Source organism: Strongylocentrotus purpuratus, unplaced genomic scaffold, assembly GCF_000002235.5.
Source record: "Strongylocentrotus purpuratus isolate Spur 01 unplaced genomic scaffold, Spur_5.0 spur5_scaffold_17, whole genome shotgun sequence".
In the NCBI taxonomy this organism is placed as follows: domain Eukaryota; kingdom Metazoa; phylum Echinodermata; class Echinoidea; order Camarodonta; family Strongylocentrotidae; genus Strongylocentrotus; species Strongylocentrotus purpuratus.
In genome coordinates, this window is record NW_022145602.1 from 10008424 (window position 1) to 10029171 (window position 20748).

Sequence of the window (20748 nt, forward strand, 5' to 3'; positions counted from 1 at the left end):
AAATGATGATCTGAAAAACCTGCCACGCCTGATTTTTTGTAGAGGTAAAGATGAACGATTTTACTTTGCATCCCACACTTATATCCTTTCCAGTTTAAGAAGATATGGAAGTCGTGAAATATTAACTAATTAAACAAAGTTATTTTTTGCCCAGCTGTTAATTCTTTACTGCTCGGGAAAAAAAGGTAATGCTTTCAAGAAAATTGTGTACTGCCATCCTCATATTCGTCATGAATGGGTCTACCCTAATTGATGCTACGTCAGATACGCCTCGAACAATAGGCCTACATTGTTGCAAAGATATGGAAAAGGGGGGTTGTAATTATAAAAATGTTATGTCTCACCCTGCAAATTTCTTTCAAACAACGTTATTTCTCACTCTATAACATTTCTACCTTACGCTACAGTCATGCTATATAACTAATGATCGAACAATCACCCTATGCTAATTTTTTTAAAAATCTTTTCGCGGTATTGCAATATATTTTGTGACGAGTTTCTTAAAAATTAACGCCTGACTTACTCATTGGCTCCATCTGTTCTTAGAGTGATGACAGAACAATGAGAACGTAATGACGTCATTGTAAGGAACATTACTAGTGAAACGGTTGGCATTGGGGGGGGGGGGGGGGTGCTCTTTTCAAGGTATAGGCCTATACTGTTGTCTACTGATTCCCTTTGCATGTTAAAATGGAATGTGTTTTGGATTTTTTTAATTTTTATTTTCGAAAGCTTGATTGTGTGGGTAATAAGAGTAATTGTGCATTATAACGTTTTAGGACCATAACAGATAAAAGACAACTATAGGAATAGTAAACGTAATAAACAGATGGCTCCCTAAATGAGCACAAAACAACCCTGTTTCTGTGTGAAATCGCCCCCTCAAAATATCGCCCCTGATTCATCAGGGGTTTTCCCATGTTTGAATTCATGTAACGTAAGAACAAAATACCATGTAAAAACTCGACGAATGTCCTTTGATTTTCAATTAGGGGAGAGAAATAAATATCGTGTTTTTCTCGCGGTATAGTGAAATGAATATGACAAAATAGAAGAGGCGTAAAATGTCACAGCTGGCGAACCAGAGATGATAACTATAATTATGATTACTAATAGTAGGCGGGGATATCGTATGTTGAATGATGGATGGGGGAGGGGGTTGTGGACACAAGAAAAATGCTGACAAGTTGCCCAACAGTCGTGAAAAATTAGAAGAAGAAAAAAAAAACATGATTAAAAAGACATTTGAATAACCATGACCATCACCGATTGGAATGTGCGAACATCACAATGACGTAATGCCTATTAATTTATAACCAAACAGGATATCTATGGGATGTTGAATGGGGTATTCAAACTGCACTTGACTTAATATTTTCGGAAGTCTTTCCGATCATGCTGAAAAGAGTGAGAAAAATATTACTCAATCTTTTTGTCTCAATTTTGAATCGTTGAATCTGCATCCTGTACCATTAAACGGGTGTTCATTGAATTTTTCTTTTCCGTACACTGCAATGAAAATGAAAATGAAACCTCATTCATGATATTCGTCTTGAATAATACAAGGCAGATAAAAATCAACAGCATATTGGTCCCTTTTACTCGTATCACGTGATTGCAGTTCAATACGAAGGTCACTTATATATATAAACAGAAAACGCCAAAGGCATTGAAAACCATATTGCAAAAAGCGCGGTCACACAATTCTCAACCGCGTTTACGCCGTTCCCAACCGCAGTATGTGATCCGACGTTGGTAATCAAGTGAATAAGCTATTCTGTTTTGTTTTACACCATTGGTGTTAGCGTTCAACGCCATGGTACGCGGTTACAACCGGTTCATATCATACACTCTACATGTGTACGTCACTTCTCATACCGCACCTGACGTGTAAACCGCAGCGAATTTGATCGTTCATAACCGCGTTTCACGCTCATTCTCCCCCTTCGTGATCTGAAAGATTATCCATTAGCGAATGTTCAAATTTTCGATTCAGCAGTCCCATGGGCGTCACGAAGCTCGTCGACCGTTCCCTCGGCCGCGGCGGACAGTTGTCCAAGTCCATCTTGGAAACACTGTTCTTTTTCCGCAGCGAAAACTTCTGCGTCATCGTCGAGGAGCCCGTCCGCTTTCGTACCCGGTACTCGCTCATGAGCTTTTCGAAGGCACCGTAGACCTCGTCGTAGGACTCGCGAACGGAGACTTCCAGGAAGGCGCAGCCGAGACTCCGGGCGAGCTCCTCGCCTTCGTCGTATTCGACGATGCGGTCGTACTCGAGATCGCGCTTGTTGCCGACGATGAGGATGGCGGGCTCGTGCGACCGTTTTGACGTCGCTCTCGAGCAGAGGAATTTGAGCCGCATGACCTCGTCGAAGCTACATCGGTCAGCGATGGAGTACATGATAATGAAGGCATCGGCCCATCGCATCTTCTCTTCCGTCTTGTCTTCCTGTGAGGGTGAAGGAGTAGAAGAGGAAGAAGAGGAAGTAGAAGAGGAAGTAGAATAAGAAGAAGAAGAAGAAGAAGAAGAAGAAACAAAGGAGAAGAAACAGATTAAGGAGAAGAAGAAGAACAACAACAACAAGAAGAGAGAGAGAGAGAGAGAGAGAGGGAGAGAGAGATTGGAATATTAGTTTAAGTGGCACACTAAACATTGACAGGGGAGGGAATGGGACAAGGGGTGGCCTGAACTTAGGGGCAGAAAAGACTGCTCCACATGCCAGAACACGCATGACTTAACATGACACTTAACCATATATCATGACTATGACATGACAATGACATGACATTCAATAATCATTAGTTTCATAAGTCATGTATAATCATGAATTTTGTTGGGATGAAAATATATTTGAAATTAGAATAATTTAAAGTGTTGCATCAGTTTGCACCCTCGTATATATATATATATATACATTTTTTAAATCGCATTACTGGAATTGTACAGTATAGTACAGCAGAAAGAGGCTTACGTGCATGCATGCGCCGAAGAAGAATTTATAAATTGTAATCATAATCATTATATACCAAATATTATCAAATCTGCACGTGAGGTGATATACAGTCAAACCTGCTTCAGTGACCACCTGTCTACACAGACCATATGTTTTGTTTCCCTTGTAAATGGTTCCTCATTGCAACATGTACTAAAGGAACCTGTCTAAAGAGACCACCTGTCGACAAAGACCACTTTTTGTGCTTCCCTTGAGTGGTCGCTATAGACAGGTTTGCCTGCATAACAAGGTATCATTATCGAGTAGTTGTTGTTGTTATTATTGTTATTAATTACCTGTCCTGCAGTGTCTAGAATTTCAAAATCGACTGGCGCTAACTCCTCTGTAAAGAACCCTCGATGTCTGTAGATCATTTCTGAAATGATGAAAAGTGGAAAAGACCCGCGTTAGTTAGACATAGCAATAGGATAAATTCCTATAAACATGGGGAAAGGAGGGAGAGAAGGAGAAAAGGGAAAGAAAATGCTTATGTGTGTGTGTGTGTGGGGGGGGGGGGGGGCGGTAATTCGTGTCAGAGCCTTGTTTCCTTTTTCCCTCAACCCTCTCTTCGCCTCACTGGCGCATTGAGTTTGAGCATGGACCTACTACAAATTCCATGGTTTTAGAGAGCAGATGAAATTCCCAACAACATGCTCGGTGAAGGGGAAAGACGGGGGTGGGGGGGGGGGGGGGGGACGCGAAATGTTCTCCCTTTCAATTAAAAACTTAATTGTTGAAAAATCATTGTGCATACATCTATCTGATTGGACAGCAGATTAATCGTATTCATCACCAATACCCGCTTGGTGTACGAAACCTCTGTCAATTCTGTTAAGAGCCAAAAGGGTGTTAACTTAAAGGCCCACTGCACTACCTGTAGCTACTTGCGCCCTCTCTATATTAAACAATGCCTAATCGGTGACCATTGGTGCCCCATGATCCTCTTTTTCTTATGTTAACTGAGAGCTGAGTTGATGAGATAGCCACCTGTCCAGTGACCTTGCAGGGCAGTCTAATCCCTCCTATAAACTAGTACTGATAAGCTTTAAGTATATTATGATATCATGCCCTTTAGCTATTAACAAACAAAAATATGTGCTTCTATCATGTAAAGAAATGTTACAAAATTGAAACATGGCAAAAAAGGACCAGTAAATGGCACATGTCCTCGTTGAGTATGCACCCTCTACAACATTTAACAAGAGGAGTTCAAATTTAAGAGACATAGCGGAAAGGGCAACAAGATTTGAGATTGATTAGTGACTTTATGAGAAGAAATAGAATCAAATGTGGGCCTATTTATACGTTTGGATTGATTGATTGATTTTTATTTTGAGGGGGAGGGGGATTAAATCAGATATAAATGTCCGATTCTAAGAAATACTTCTGCACCTGCTGTTTGCTTTTATGGCTTAGTATAATAATTATTCTTTCGAGTGAAGATTGCTCTTTTTTCAGGCAGAAGTCAAATCAGAAACTAAAACCAGCTCTGTTTCTCCCTAATGATTCTATAAAAAGCAAATATTTGGAAGAGAGGCTTAGGAAGTTAGAAACATGATTGTCTTGATTTAGAAGCTTGGTAAGATGAGGCTTTGGTAAGAATCAAAATACTTATCCCACCAGGTGAATTTCATACGAGAACAGTCAAAACGTAACCTCTAAAATTACCGGTTGTCGGGTAATATTCAAAAGATAAACGATTAAAGACTGGATTTGCTTAGAAAAACCTTAGGGCCCCGGATGGAAGCCTCACGTATCAATAATATTCAATTCATAGCCAATCAATTGAGAGCTGATAGCCTGATAATCTCATCAAATCTGGTTTTCATTCAAGAAAATTTCTTCTTCCCGATGCAACGGTTCAATCTTAATGCGAGAGGCCCCATCACTTTGCACACTACACGCTATACATTGTTTTGCACGCACTCCGTAACTGCAAGTTTTGTAGTTCTATGCGTTAAAATACGTGCTGTACGGCCAGCATTGGATTTAGTATTGCAGTGGTGTGCAGTGCGTTGGGAGTAGCATGATGTTGATTGTTGATGCTTCTTCTATTTTGTTGGCCTCTGTCCTCAATATTGGTGTAATGAATTGGATAACTAAAACAATTCATGCCATAGCATTTGTTCCGTTCACATCTTAAGATTTTATGAATTCTTTTGAATTAATCTTTTTTGATGATGGAACATTCAACATGAAAAAAAAGGCGTGTCCAACAGATAACGATCACAAGAGAGAGAGAGAGAAAGAGAGAGAGAGAGAGAGAGGGGGGGGGGATGCTGACAAATCTGCGACTCTCGATACGGGAGAGAAAGAAAGAGGCAAAATATACAGATATTATAGAAGTACAAGGATGAGCTCTAGATAGAGATGAATGTGGTAGATAGATAGATAGACAGATAGGCAGATCGATGGATTGATGGAAATATAGACATATAGATAGATACTAGATAAAGTTAGGTCTACATAAAATCCGATACAGAGACAGGTAAGAAAAGATAGGTGGTAAGAGAGAGAGAGGGAGAGAGAGAGAGAGAGAGAGAGAGAGATAGAGAGAGAGAGAGAGAGATAGAGAGGGGGAGGGGGAGAAAAAGAGACAGACATACAGGCAAACAGAGAAAGGTGCACAAGAAATGAGAGCGTTAGACAGAGGGAGACAGAGAGAGAGAGACAGAGAGATACATACATACATACATCATGTGGTTTGTGACAGAGCGAACAACTTATGAGATTATAATAATCCAAGGGCTTCGTCATATGATTTAATGAGGCATGCGGAAATCAGGCGCTTACTAAATCAGATCCACAAACATAACATAATGTCGATCGCGACATTTTATCGTCTGAGTATGAGCGAGAAGAAAATAAGTATAGTTCGCAAAAAAAGGGATTTTTTTTTTAAGCACTTACGTATAGAAAATGGACAAAGACAACAAAAACGTATACTTCTACTAGTACTACTATACTACTACTACTACTACTACTACTACTACTACTACTAACACCAATACTACTTCTTATGTTAATAATACTAATGAAGATGATAATAAGGATAATAATACAAAACAATAAATAATGATAATAACAGTAATAATACAAATAATAAGAAAATGATTATAATAACAAGTAATGTATAATAATGATAACACTTATAACAGTTCATAAATGAATAAATATATACATTGAAATAGATAAAGATAGATGAATACATATTGTAGTATGACTTACCTAATGTTGGGTCATATTCCCAGATGAAACGTCTTGTAACAAATCGGACGGTAAAAGCTATACATGGGGACGAAAAAAAGAGAAATATAGAAATAGAAGTTAATTATTTGTGAAATCATGTCATAGAGAACCAATGATGAATCACGTTCATTCAATTCAATTCAATTCAATTCAATTCAATTCAATTTTATTTCGCAATATAAAAATCAAAATATACAAAGTAACAGTAAATTTTAACTATGTTTACAAAGGTTATATGCGGGGCTTTCCATGAAGGTTGCGAAAACCTGTGAAGTTGGATCGCCCATTAAAGAATGAAAAACAAATACAAAAAGAAATATAACATATTATAAGCACACAACAATAAATTAAGTAAAATAAGCAAAGTACAAACACTTCAACTATCTATAAGACAAGAGAAATTAAAATAGAGAGAAGAAAAACAATATATAAAGGGGGAAAAGAAAGGAAAGGAAAACAAGATAACAATGAAAGAGGGTTCAGATATACAATTTAGAAGAAAAAAAAATCAACAACTGAGCTGATTAGTAATTATTTAGTAGTAAGATTTTATATTGTTTTCTAAAGGAAGATATGAATTGTGATTTCGTTATTACTTGGGGAATCATATTCCACTGTTTAGGACCTAGATAACTCATTGATTTAGCTTCATAACTAGACTTAACAGACCATAAATGAAATTTGTTGGAAAGCCGTGTATTATAATTATGAATTTGACTATTATATTGAAAGAGGTCTGAAAAGGGGGCAGGTAACAACTTGTTTTTATATTTGTACATGAACGTTGCGATTTCTTGCTTATTTATATCATATATATTTAATAACGAAAGCTTCTTAAACAAAGGTGCTGATGGTGCTAGATAATGAGAATTGGTAGCTATTCTTAAACATTTCTTTTGAACTTTAAATAGTGAGTCTAATTCAGTTTGTGTTGCATTAGTGGCCCATACAATATTACAATATTTCAAGTATGGGAAAATAATGGAATGATATAAAGTTATCAAATTTTCGGGTAACAAACTATATTTTAGCTTATTTATCAAGCCAGCATTTCTGCTGATCTTATGTAAAACATTTGTGATATGGTCCTTAAATCCCAAGCAATTATCTAATACGACACCCAAGAAGTTAACGGAATTACTTAATTGAATAAGTTTATTATTAATGTAAATGGGAATATTATCGTTATTAATTAAAGGACCGTTATTGCTAGCTATATCGGAAATTTTGGAAATTTTAGATCCTATATTATATTTAGTTTTTCGAAAATAAACACATTTAGTTTTGTCAACATTCAGGGACAATTTATTTGCTCTTAACCAGTCAGATATATTCTTAAGCTCATTATTTAGAACGCGGACAGTATTATTCAAATCTTTAGATGAAAAAAATATACTAGTGTCATCAGCAAATTGATAGAAGGTTAATAAGTTAGATGATTTACAAAGATCATTTATGTATAAAAGAAATAGCAGGGGACCCAGTATTGATCCCTGAGGTACCCCAATAAAGACATTTAACGAAGAAGACAAAACACCGTGGACAAAAGTATGTTGAACTCTGTTTAAAAGATAGTCCCTAAACCAGTCTAATGCAACCCCTCGTATTCCACATTGTTGTAGTTTAAATAAAAGTATCGAGTGATCCATAGAATCGAATGCCTTAGATAAGTCTAAAAAAATCCCTATTATATGTTCGTTAGCTTGAAATGAATCTAATATTTTTTGTTGCACTTTTAAAAGAACATGTTCACAGGAATAGCTGGGTCTAAATCCATATTGAGTGTCACTTAAAATATCGTTGATATTTAAAAATTTATATAACCGATTATAGATTAGTCGTTCAAGTAATTTAGAAAAACATGGTAAGAGGGATATGGGTCTATAGTTTACAAATTTGCCGGGATCGTCTTTCTTAAAAACAGGGATTACTTTAGATTCTTTAAGTTTTAAGGGTACTTTACCAGATACAATGGAAAGATTAAATACATGAACTAACGGCAATACAATGGCATGGATAACCCGCTTAACAACTTTACAGCTTACATTATCGATTCCACAACTTGCATTACTTCTAAGGTATTTACTGACATCAATTAATTCACTCGTATGTACAGGTGATAAAAAGATTGAATCAACAACACTTGTTCGACAATAAAAATGAGAAGAATGAATAGATTGTGGTACCGCGTCACTAACAGTTTTTCCAATGTTAATAAAATAATTATTGAATTGATTTGTTATTTCAATAGGCTCAGTAAATAATTTTCCGTTACATTGAAATGTTTTTGGAATTTGACTTTTCTTTTTGCCCAATAATTCATTAATTGTTTTCCAGGTCTTTTTAATACTATTTCGATTCAATTGTAACAAGTTCTTATAATATTCTTGACGAGCTCTACGAAGGGCATTAATAACTTTATTTCTAATTTTTTTAAATTTTCTCTCATCACTTGTACGTCTTGTTTGACAAAATGTTTTAAAACTTTTATTTTTTTTCTTAATCAATTTCAATATTTTATTGGTAACCCACGGTTTCCTATTTTTTTTCTCTTTTTTGTTGATGTAAGAGGAAAATGTTTATCATACAATTTGAGGAATATATTCATAAATAAAGTATAAGCTTTATCAGCATCCATACACCTTAGTACGTCACCCCAATCAATGTTACTTAATTCAACAAAAAAACTATTAATCGTTAAATCATTGATTTTCCTGTAAGTATAGGACTGTTCTGAAACATTTTTATAAACACCTCTCTTATAGCAGAAAATTGGCATATGATCAGTAATTGAGGAATAAAAAATACCTGGAGTAACATCATTGTCATTCGTTAATATGTTATCAATAATAGAAAGGGATGAGTTGGTTACACGGGTTGGAAGGTTAATTTGAATGTAAAAGCCGTGTGACGCAATTATGTTCATTAGAGTAATAATACTATTTGAAGTAATTTTCAATAAATCAATATTATAGTCTCCAAGGAGATAGATTTGTTTATTTTCCTTGGAGAGTTCTTGCAATAGTTTATCAAAATATGTCATATATTTATATAAATTGGACTTCGGGGGTCTGTAGATTACACCAATTACTATACTTTTTAATCGAGGTATATTAATTTCAACAAATACAGTTTCACATGAAGAACACGTGGGATTCAAGTCATCCCGTAATCGATAACACAACTTTTCATCTAAAAATATTCCAACGCCTCCTCCTCTACCAAATTTTCTGTTATTATTAATAAAGTTATATCCATCCAACATGTAACAATTTTCGTTTTCTGAATTCAGCCACGTCTCTGTAATACCAATAGCCGTAAAATTTAAAGAAAGGTTGCTAAGGTAGGCAGAAATTTGATCAAAGTTTTTGGCCATACTCCTCGAGTTAAAGTGTATAGCACTAAATTGTAATAAATTTGGATCTATAGACTCTTTGAATTCATCTTCCAAATAATATTTGCAATCATTTACATATTGTTGATCAAAGTCAGAATCAAGAATTGGAATAGAATCGTTTAATCTTACATCTTCACTCATGTCATTTAAATCATCGTAAGTTATACGTATTTTGTTTACTTGTGCAACACAGTTAAGGTATTCATCATTGTTGACAGAAAAGAATGGAAAGACAGAACACAAATTCATAGACATGCAAAATACGGGAACAAAATATTCATACAAAAACTACGTAAACTACAAAATTAAACAGGTCTATTGAGTAGTCCAAATTAATATATGTATATCTATATATATATATATATAATATATCGGGCAAAAACAAAACAGAAAATATAAAATTGAATGCATATGGAAATGCATCAGTGAAAATGATTGTATACTAGTATTTGTTCATTAATTTGTCTCTTCCCAGTGTCAAAATTGTTCATTAACTATTTTCATTGTCCATAACATTCACTGTCCATTTTATTTTCATCAGTTTCTCTCATTCGGTCATTCATTGTCTTTCTTTATAACCACTTTAATTCTTCTTTGCTACGAATCACTCGCTTGATGGTGTTTCCTCTGGTTGCCGGCAGTAACACGATTACGCGCCCATCTGAGGTCCATGCCTCTTTCACCTTCTCATGCTGCTTAGCGGCATAGAGAAGGTCCTGATTGGTCTTCGTCAATGCCTCGTCGATTCCGATACCACTTCCCTTTAGCTTCCTGCGCACTTTCAGAATTTCAGTTCTCATGCGATAAGTAGTGAGCTTCACGATGATTGCTCGCGGTCTTGGTTTCTTCGATGCTCGCGCTGTGCCTGGTGCCAGTGACGTAGTTCCGTGTGCTTCGTCACGCTTGGGAGCAGCGATCCGATGGGACCGGTCTATGTCATTCGGGGTAAGGGATACCCCGAGACGCTCCGTCACCAACTTACATATGACGTCATCAGTGTTCTCACTCATACTGCCATTCCCTTCACGGTTCATCTCCTCAACACCGTAGAACTTGATGCAATTTCGCCGAGAGTATTGTTCAGTATCGTTTAGGGACATTTTGAAGTTGTCTATAGATGATTGATGATTACGTAACTGATGATTCAATCTCGTAATTTCTACTTCTTTTGATTGCAGGATGGACTCAAATTCCAACAGTTTGACGTCATTATGGTCAAGTCGCTCTATTATGTTTTCGTTAACCTTTTCAATCTTTGACAGTCGCTTGATAAGTTTACCTAATTGTTTGCTTACGGCTTTATCGACTGCCTTTTCAATGCCGTCGTAGTAATCGTCGCTTTGGAGATATTCACGAATAGTTTTCATGGCTGCTTCTTCAGCCTTAGATTTAACTGGCATATTGCTGAAGCCAGTGATTCACTCAGGGGGAATGTGATATGTCAGTACAAATATATGAATATAACCAAAAGTTGAAGAAAAATTGTTCAGGCAACCAGAATATTACAGTTGAAGTTGACGAACTAGACCTTCGTTCATACTAAACATATTCAACAACACATTTCCGCAAATAGAGGAGACAATCTTTCAAAACATGTCTGATAATTCCTCGCTAAAAATGATATCAAACATCAGTTAACTCATGTATGTTCTTGTGTAACAACACAAACAGATAATAGGTCTGAGTATACTGCACCGATTATGATGTAGGTTGAAGAACTAACACAAATGTGTATAACTGTATATATAGTCACCCGCACTCAACGATAGCATATGGGACTGTATAGTCATTCACTGAACAGTAACAAGCATCAGATCATTCACTTTCACCTCCATAAAACTTCGAAGAATCCACTATCAAACTTCCAAATCACATTTCAAAGTGCCACAATTGGCATAAAAATACACAGCAGCAAAACAAGAGACCATCGCGTTATGAAATAGGAGTTTTATCGATGATTTTACTCCTATTCGGTAGTACATGTCAAAACAACGCGTATGTAGATCTGTTAATCATGCATACAAACTAGTTCGAATTTTATGAAATGAAAAAGCACATGGATTGACATTACAATGTCTTCGACGATCTTGTTGTTTTACAATTACCCAGTCATTAAAAAATGTGGTAATCGGTTGTGGAAATTTTAGGAAACAAAAGTGGGTGGATTATAAAATGCATTTGAAATAGATTTTTTTTTTTTAAACAGAATACGAAATAAAATCGTTAGAAATGTATTTGTACCTACGATGGAAATAGGCAAAAAGGGAGAGACAAAATTATACAAATTTAAATACTATTTGTAAATATAAATATAATGAAATAAAACGGGGCCGCGTATGTGCGTGTGTGTGTTTGGGCCGGGGGTGGGGGGGGGGGGGGGTGGGGGCTTCCACGCTAATTTCAAAGCCGTATTATACTGTTGAAGGTAGAAGAAAAGACGGAAAATACACAAATGATAAAATCGCAAAGCACGTTATCCCACATCTTGTTTTTATAATCATACGCAAACATCAAAATTCAAACACGTTTCATTGGAGATTACTAGCGATAGCAATGCATGTAATGACAGTCGAGTTCCAGCATATATTTAACATAATAATTATGATAATCATTCCAAATTATAGTATGGGCAATTAGTTTTCATTAGAGAAACAATCAGCCGATCACACGTGCCTCATCTAGGCAAATTAGGGTTAATTTTCAGGGCATGCGCGATGCTATGATTTGTATCACCCAGTTTCAAATGCACACCTGCATTGAAAAAGCGACCGAATTATCTCGAAAGGTATCCATTTTTCTGAAGGTTCATAATTCCGAATGATCCTAATTCCGAAACACAAATTCCCCATAATTCCGGTGATGATAGAGGGTTTATAACTCCATACATTTGTTACTTTATTCCGAAGGTACGTTTATCAGAAGGTTCATTATTCCAAAGATTATATTTTCATAATTCTTTAAATGAAATAGGTTTGCTTATTCCAAAGGTTCGTACTTCCGAAAAGGAAAGAAAGAAGAGACAGAAGTAAATAAGAAGGAACAAAATGAAGGAGACTTAAAAAAAAAGACTAATCGTCTGAAACGGTCCCTTACAGAACTACGGATCAGTATCATAATAAAAACTTTTAAAAGATCATTTGATTTATCGCTTCATTTCTGTTCCCTCCTTAATCTGATCCGCTTAAGGCGAATAACCCCTCCAACGAGAAGAAATAAAGGAACGCAGATCTGTCTTACTGACAGACATGTTATAAATGTAGACCTCTTCTTGGAGTAAGTCAAATATAACAATTGGCAAAGCAAATATGGGCCAAAATGGAACATAACATCACGTATGCGATAAAGGAAAGATTAGAACATGAAGAATGTTTAGGGAGAGGTTGGGAGGAGAGGATTTGAGGAACATAAATCTTGTTTTATCACTCCAATTGTTTATCAGATCAAGCATTGAGGATGGACGGGCAGCGTCTTATTTTTTCGTACCACGGCGAGCCCGGATTCCTGTTTTATCATGAATATTCATTAGGCAGGGCCGGGGAAAGTCTCGATTCTCTTGAATATTCATGTATGATCGAGGCATGCGCAGCATCGAATATCGTGTGTAACAAGTACGTTGGATTAATGGCAGGCCTATAATATGACATAGAAAAGCAATGTCATGGTCATTTAGATAATACAGTCATAAATGCTGTGTTTAATTACTAGTAAATGCCAAAATGTCAGTACCGGTAGACAAGATATATAGCATATATTTCAAGTAAGAGTCTTGATAGGCAATTTGTGAGTAGCCTAGGCCTACTTTTCTGAGATTAATGGGAGTCTAGTTCTTTTCATGAATTGGTAAATAATCAGTTCTAGGTTTGCTTTTTAAATATTACAAGCAGAGGTTGCATTATGGTATTGAATATGTGATACAGTATTATAAACTGTATAAAATAGATAACAAGAATAGGCCTACATACAGACATTTATCAAGAATAAAATACTTGTGTATTGCACTTAAATTATTTCTATGATCTATGCTCACTTAACTGCATAAGGAAGAAAAGGAAGAAAGAAAAATGGGATTAGAAAGAAGAATAACAAAGTTAAAAAGTAAAATATATATAAATAATAAATGAATGGAAGAAATAAAGAATACGGAATAGATACCAAGGAAGAAAGAAATAAATTGCAAGAAAATTGAAATGAAAAGAAGACAAAAGAAAAAGGGAAAGGAGCAAGATAATATTGATACCATATCTTCAATCTTGTTTTCTTTTATCTTGCCTCTTGTTTTTGTTTAGGCCTAGCTACCATTTTTTCCTTTCCTTTCTCTTTTTCTCTTAAAAGATCTCTTTGGTTTCTTTCTAAAATAATGAGGGAAGGGGGGTGGGGGACTCGATGATAATTCATCATTTGAAGGTTTACAATGTGAAGTCCACGAGTAATATGCACCCACTGAAGAAAATCCATGTACAGGGTTGCTGCAGGAACCCCAGCACCCACAGATCCCACGCATGATGAGACAAACTCGAGAGAAAACTACACATTCTTTCACATACATTGAAGAAAAAAAAAAAGAAAAAAAAATCCAAGATCGGTTGAACTCTTTTTGACCCCTCCCCAGGACGTCGATCAATTACATGTATGTGCCCCCCCCCCCCCAAACTCTGACTACGGCCCTGGCGATAATTACCCACTATTCAAATCTGACAGGTGCCCCTTTTTCTTCAACAAATGCCCCTTTAACTTCATAATAAGTGCCACTGTTCCATTTTCATAAGTGCCCCTTGTGATATCTGATAAAAGCCCTTTCATTTTTTTTACTTTGACACGCGTCCCCTTAAACTTTCTAACAAGTGCCCTTTTACCTTTTGATATGTGCCCCTTTCCCTGTTTAATAGGAGCCCCAACCCCAACCCTTTCTCATAAATGCCCCTTTGACACATGCCCCCTTTTCCTTTTTTTTTTTATAATTCCCCTTTTCTCTCTTTCTCTGTCTTTCGAAAACTATCTTCTGCAAGGTTTGTTCTCTTGACTGAGCAACCTGTTGCAATTCCTTTCTGTCTCACTTTCAGTCGTACTTGTTGCCACTCATTTGCATTCACTCGTTATCAACTACCATCAACCATTCCATATTCACTCCATTACTGTCCACATTTCAATGTCATTCTCTTCACTCTCCCTTTTTGCAGCCTTTCCAGGAGCTTTGCTAGAAGTAGAACATTTTTAATGTAGAGGCCAGAGAAACCGGAAAGTATGTTAATCATTTTATTCAAATATCTAACTTGAAAAAAAGGAAAGTGAAACATTGTTTAATTACAATATATTGACATAATTTTGTTAAAGAAAAAATTTGAATTTAACACTGGAAATTTGTAATTGGTTTGCCAGCCCCCCCCCCCCCCAAAAAAAAAAAACACACTCAAAACACAACAGTGGTACCAGGGTTTTTGTTAGGAGGCCCATGTACTGTATAATTTTTATCATTAAGAATAGTTTTCTCTTTTTTATTAATTTGACATTGGCATACCGTAAATTTCACCAGGAACCCCCCCCCCCCCCCTCCCGACACTGCCATTACTTCTACCAACAGTAATGCTATAATTCAAAATTTCACTTTCTAAATCCTTCTAATATAAACATATAATCATATTTGTACAGAGGATAAGATAAGAGGATAGCAAGCCCCCCCCCCCCCCCCACTCCCTGTTTTCTTTAGTTGGGAAGCATCAAAACATGATTCTATGAAAGCTACCAGTTTGGATACGAAAGGCAATGAGGATTAGCAGTTTCCATATTTAATGCATTTAGAGTGTTGTCTTTCAAACCTTCTTACATACAATACTTGAAGTAGCAATAATTTCATAATCTACAAAACTTCCCATACAGAAGTCCATAGAGGTAAATGAATTTTAACATGTATAATTATAATCAAAATATCATTGATTAATTCAATCTTTGATATAGACTGATAGACCTTTATCAATCAAATTTGAAGGAGAATCTTTCTGCCCAGTCCTCAGTTTCATCCTATAAGATGGTAGTTGACATTGTTAGAATTTTAATGTTTATTCGTTGAGGATTAGTTATCTTTAATTATTTGAAAGTCGACAAGATGATAAACTTCATTAGCTTTATTGAATGTAGTATTCTACAAACATATAATACAAATAACAAATAAATATCATGTAAATATTCCAGTTTAAACCCATCTCTATTGTCCTCTTTCATTATATGAGGGTGGCATCTTTAAGACGTAGTCTCGTGTAGATATCTTCTGCATCCATCACTAAAGTTGTAGCCTAGTTTTCAGAAAAAAATATAACCCAAGTCTGTTGAATGGAAAAATGAAATAAGATATAAAAAAATCAACAATGACTAATAACATACATCCTGATACCTGCTCAGAAAAAGGAAGGACTGAAATTCACTTGGGGTTCTAGTGGGCAAACCTAAACTATTTTTTGTACAAGACTAGTTTAAATACTGACCGCATCTTAAATTATTACTGATGATCCCATTAAGACGATAGGCCTGCTGGAGCTCGGATCAGACAAGGTATGAAATAAGTAATACAATGTAATACAACTCGTGCTCATACCGGTAATTGAATAATACTCGGTTAAGTATGGGACATAAAATGACCAAACAACTTTGACCAGAGAATGTACTGGAAATAATGCTACTGAAACATACGTAATGTAGACTTATATTTCATCTATATTGACATTTAATTTTTAATCTAAATTACAATTGTGATATTAAGTCAATTATTCTTTTACAAGTCAACTGACAATGAAAAATATCTGTTTCAGATCTATAATTTTCTCCATGACATTTGTTCCACAAAAATTTATTGGGGGTACCTTCATGTATATTAGCACACTTACTTGTATGAAGTGTAGTAGGCCCGTATCTCTAGATATGATCCCGTCAACATCTGTTCTTTGTTTCTCTCCTGAGTTTGCAAACCAGAATGCCTTCATCATCCACTGTAGAGAGGCATCATCCTACATGAGAGAAAACAAAGTAGGTACATGTACTTCAATTAAAAACTGATACTGATGGATACATATCAACCATAATACATCCTATAAACAGACTTTTATCAATCTTATTTTGTGTTCTTCTTCATCTTCATTGCTCAAGAAGTGAAAGTACCCCTTACAAAAAAAAAATGAGGGGTCCTGTGTATACCCTACATGTAGTGCTTACAATGTGCATTTGATATGGCTCTTCTAAACACAGGACCTCCTGTAAATAAGGACAAATTTTCCTTTGTAAACATAAAAAGAAAAGACATCAATATTTGTATACTAGGTGCAGAACTAGAATAAAATATACCCTCCACTATATATGCTTGCAATGTCAACTTAGTTCCATTTCCTTTTGAGTGAATTAATAGGTGGTCGTTTAATATGTGTGTGCTAAATAACCTGATAACTGTACCTGCATGGGACTTTCTGCTTCATCTTGCAAATATAAGAGATGTTGTAATGTCCTCCTTCCAGCTCTTCAGTTTCAATCTTTTGGAACAAAAAGAAGAAAATCAATACGACAATCAAGGCATCCCTTTCTCCTTAACAAAATAAAATAGATCTAGCATAATTCAAATTAATAGATATTTTTATGTCATGGTTGGCCTTAATTTTAATATGGTGTGGAAATCAACATTCCTATTTAATGAACCACAGTACAAAGTAAAACTAAATGGAAGATTTAACTTGTGCATCAAACAGTGGTTTCTATGGCCTATGAACACGAAGCAGTACTAAGTAGAATTAGTTTATTATAACAAGAAGAGGTGGACTACATACCATATAAGCAGAGGCGGCGCTCCGAGAGGGGGGGGGGGGGGGGGCAGAGTGCCCTCCCATTTGGTCAAGTACCCTAAAAGTGCCCCTGTTTGCATAGGAAAAGTGCCCTTTTTTACATAGGAAAGTGCCCCTTTTACTCTGACAAGTGCCCCTATTAAGTTTTTAAAGTGCCCCTTCCCCTTTTAATAACTACCCCTTTTAACTTGGATAAGCGCACCTTATATCTTCACATGTGCTCCCTTTCATTTTTAATAAGTGCCCCTTTTTCTTATAAGTGCCCCCGTTTAAAAATAGGCCCTTTCCCTTCTCATAAATGCCCCTTTTCATCTATGAAAATAGTTCCTTTTCATTCTCTTAAGTGCCCCTTTTCATCTCTTGTAAATGACCCTATTCACTTCTGATACTTGTTTTAATTTGACAAGCACCCCTTCCCCTCCTAGTCAGTACTCTTTTCATCTCTTATAAATGCCCCTTTTATTTTGACACATCCTCCTTTTCCTTCCTATATAATGCCTTTCTTCCTTATAAGCACCCTTACCCCTTATCATAATTACCGGTACCACTTTTCGTCTTTGATAAGTGCCCCGTTTATTTAAACATGTGCCACTTTTTCTTTTTAATAAGAGCCACTTCCCCTTCTCATTACCCTTTTAACAATGATATGTACCCTATTTCCTTTCTTGTAAAGAACCTATCCCTTTTTCATAAATGCCCCTTTTCACTGCTTATAAATGCCCCCTATCAAAATCTGATGGGTGCCTCTTTTCCGTCGACAAATGCCCATGTTCTTATCATCCCTGGTGCATGCCTCTTTGTTTAGGTGTAAGAAGTGCCCCATTTTCACCTCTGATAATTAGCCTTTGTACTTTGACACATGCTTCTTTTCTTTTCTGATAAGTGTCTTAACCCTTTCGATAAGTGTCCCCTTTTCCTCTCATCATTAAACGTGTCCCTAATTTCAAGCGACTAAAAGCAATTTCCCACAAAGCTCGCTCGCTACGCTTGCCCATCGTTACAGATGTTATAATTATGTAACTTATCACAGATCTATTCAGTCTTCCGTTATGAGATTGTGCTTATATAACCCCATCAGGATTGGGTTTTCCTCTTTATAAGATGTAATTTTTCGCACTGCAAGCCAAAAACTGCAAAGTATGATACTTAAGCAATATCTTAAATGCTGTATTAAGAGAAACAAATATTGAAATCATCCCTGATAATGTAATCACAAAATAGGGGTATATACCAATGTCAAAAAAATGGTATATTTTCCCTCTGAAGGTGCCCTTTTTTCAAGAAAGTGCCCTTTTTGTTGGTGCCCCCCCCCCCCACTTTGGAAGTTGCTCCGCCCAAAGGCTCCGCCGCCTCTGCGTATAAGTAAACATAATTGTCGACTACCCTAGGGTTCTTCTCTTATACAACGTCCAACAAAAAATAGATTTATCAAATGAACTGCACACTTTGGAGAAGAAAAAATCTTTAATATAGGTCTATAGATCTAGAAAAGTTATGACAACTTGACAAGCACACTGGACACACACAACATCTGAACATTAAATAAATGAATCCTAGGTCTAGTTTGTTTGTTTTTGAATATTTTTATTAATAAGTTCCAGGTTTACGTCTAAATGAAATATGGTTTGGAGCCGTTTGATTATCCATGGTCACAAACAATTTTGGTCTAAAAGTTGACACGCACCAATGATGCAACTGAGCGAACGGATAGCACTTAGTCTTAGTAATACTAGTATAGCCAACAGAGTCGACATCTACTAAAGATATAAACAAGAATTAACCCTCTTGGATTATTAAAGAAATCATACTTCATAGATTATTTTAAGGTGTAACGTTAAATCTAGATTTAAATTCAATGGATGATTGGTGAATTAGATTCACGATGACGATCAAATTTGGAATAAAACCTGATCAGAAAGTTTTATCTTGATGCAGATGAGCACCGAAATTCCCCAACGTGGGCCTGCCGGAACCCCGGGGCTCTAAAGGGTGACATGAAGGCAAACCGCAGTCAAACTACTTCACGACGATGAAAATCAAAGTGCAATTTCAAGAGAAATATTTTCCTAGCCTTTTCCTCACAAATCTGTTGAGAACAGTCTCAAAATGTAAAGAAATTACAGTAGATCACGAATTACAGCTTTTTCAAATTAATGACTAAATTATCTTAATCTACTGATATTTCAATCAATTACTCACCCATATGCATTCTCCGTGAACTAAATCTTCTCACTTTGTGCGAGTATAGCGCGCGTCGTGCATTCCCACCTCGATATGAATATTTAAGAGAATCGAGACTTTCCCCGACCCTGCCTAATGAATATTCATGATAAAACAGGAATCCGGCCTCGCCGTGGTACGAAAAAATAAGACGCGGACGGGCAGTCAGTATATAGGGTGCGTCATAAAAATGAGATTACGTCTGAACGTGTTGCAACTTTTTTCCAAGAAAATAGACATAATTACATGTATATGGTACTCAATATTTCATGATCACAGCCCGTCGTGGATATTTGTCCTTTGTATTGTGCTGTATCTATAGGCTTAATGATCTGTAAACAGTGACCATAAAGACATTCCGTGGAAGTTTAAATATAAACAGTTGTGTCTGGTGATGAACAGCGCCCCCTGTGGTCATGTGGTAACCATGGTTTTCGGCCATATGCAATTCTCTCTTACTTTCTCTCCACATCTCTCTCTCTCTCTCTCTCTCTCTCTCTCTCTTTCTCTCTCCTTTCGGTATGATACTAGTGCTCGGTTATCTCTTCCTTCATTCCCATATCTCCCATTTTGCAGTTCTCACAATAGCCAATTCTTTATTCCATAATAAATTACTGATATAAAACTGATAATTCACACGTAATTTAGTCAACTTGGATATTGGCTCGTATTTTCTACGTTGCTTATCTCAACACCATCCTCATTATGATAATTTATTGGGTTCAGTACATAGTTGTATCACGATTATCAAGGTTTCCTCTTACAAGTTACATTTTCTTTATAAAAATGCTCTGTCTGTCAACCGCCAGCGAATCTGTTTGTTCATTTTCCTGGATCACTTTCCGTTATGTCATTCTCCCGTTTTCTGTATTCTTATCACAGTCAAATCATTCGCTTTTCCATCTTGCCATTTTTTTGCTACGTATCATAACATTTTACATTCTATGCTTCATCTCTTCTTCCATAAGACCACGCGCTCATCTCTTTTTATGACACACCCTATATCACTGCAACCCAACGGCAACAGTAACCGACTTGTAATTGTAGAAATTTGTTGACAATTCAAACATTC

The 20748-nt window shown here is 36.1% G+C and overlaps 1 protein-coding gene and 1 long non-coding RNA gene across 2 annotated transcripts; both read right to left on the bottom strand.

Moving 5' to 3' along the window:
* Nucleotides 1–624: 624 nt before the first annotated feature.
* LOC575113 (ras-related and estrogen-regulated growth inhibitor) lies at nt 625–6275 on the bottom strand. The gene is made up of 3 exons (XM_030988655.1): nt 6222–6275; nt 3290–3369; nt 625–2449 (listed from the first exon to the last, which is right to left on the bottom strand). Exons 2-3 carry the CDS (start codon nt 3365–3367, stop codon nt 1934–1936), a joined length of 594 nt encoding a protein of 197 aa, XP_030844515.1. The 5' UTR covers nt 3368–3369; nt 6222–6275; the 3' UTR covers nt 625–1933.
* Nucleotides 6276–16532: 10257 nt separating this feature from the next.
* LOC115925187 lies at nt 16533–19821 on the bottom strand. Its single transcript, XR_004064587.1, has 3 exons — nt 19656–19821; nt 17074–17150; nt 16533–16634 (listed from the first exon to the last, which is right to left on the bottom strand). It is a non-coding gene; the product is annotated as an uncharacterized LOC115925187 (long non-coding RNA).
* Nucleotides 19822–20748: the final 927 nt, after the last annotated feature.

Excerpts from the sequence above, each read along its gene's own strand:
- LOC575113 (XM_030988655.1), bottom strand. The coding sequence starts at position 3,367 with ATGATCTACAGACATCGAGGGTTCTTTACAGAGGAGTTAGCGCCAGTC. Across the intron at positions 2,450-3,289 it reads TTCTAGACACTGCAGGACAG|GAAGACAAGACGGAAGAGAA; the intron begins GTAATTAATAAC and ends TCACCCTCACAG.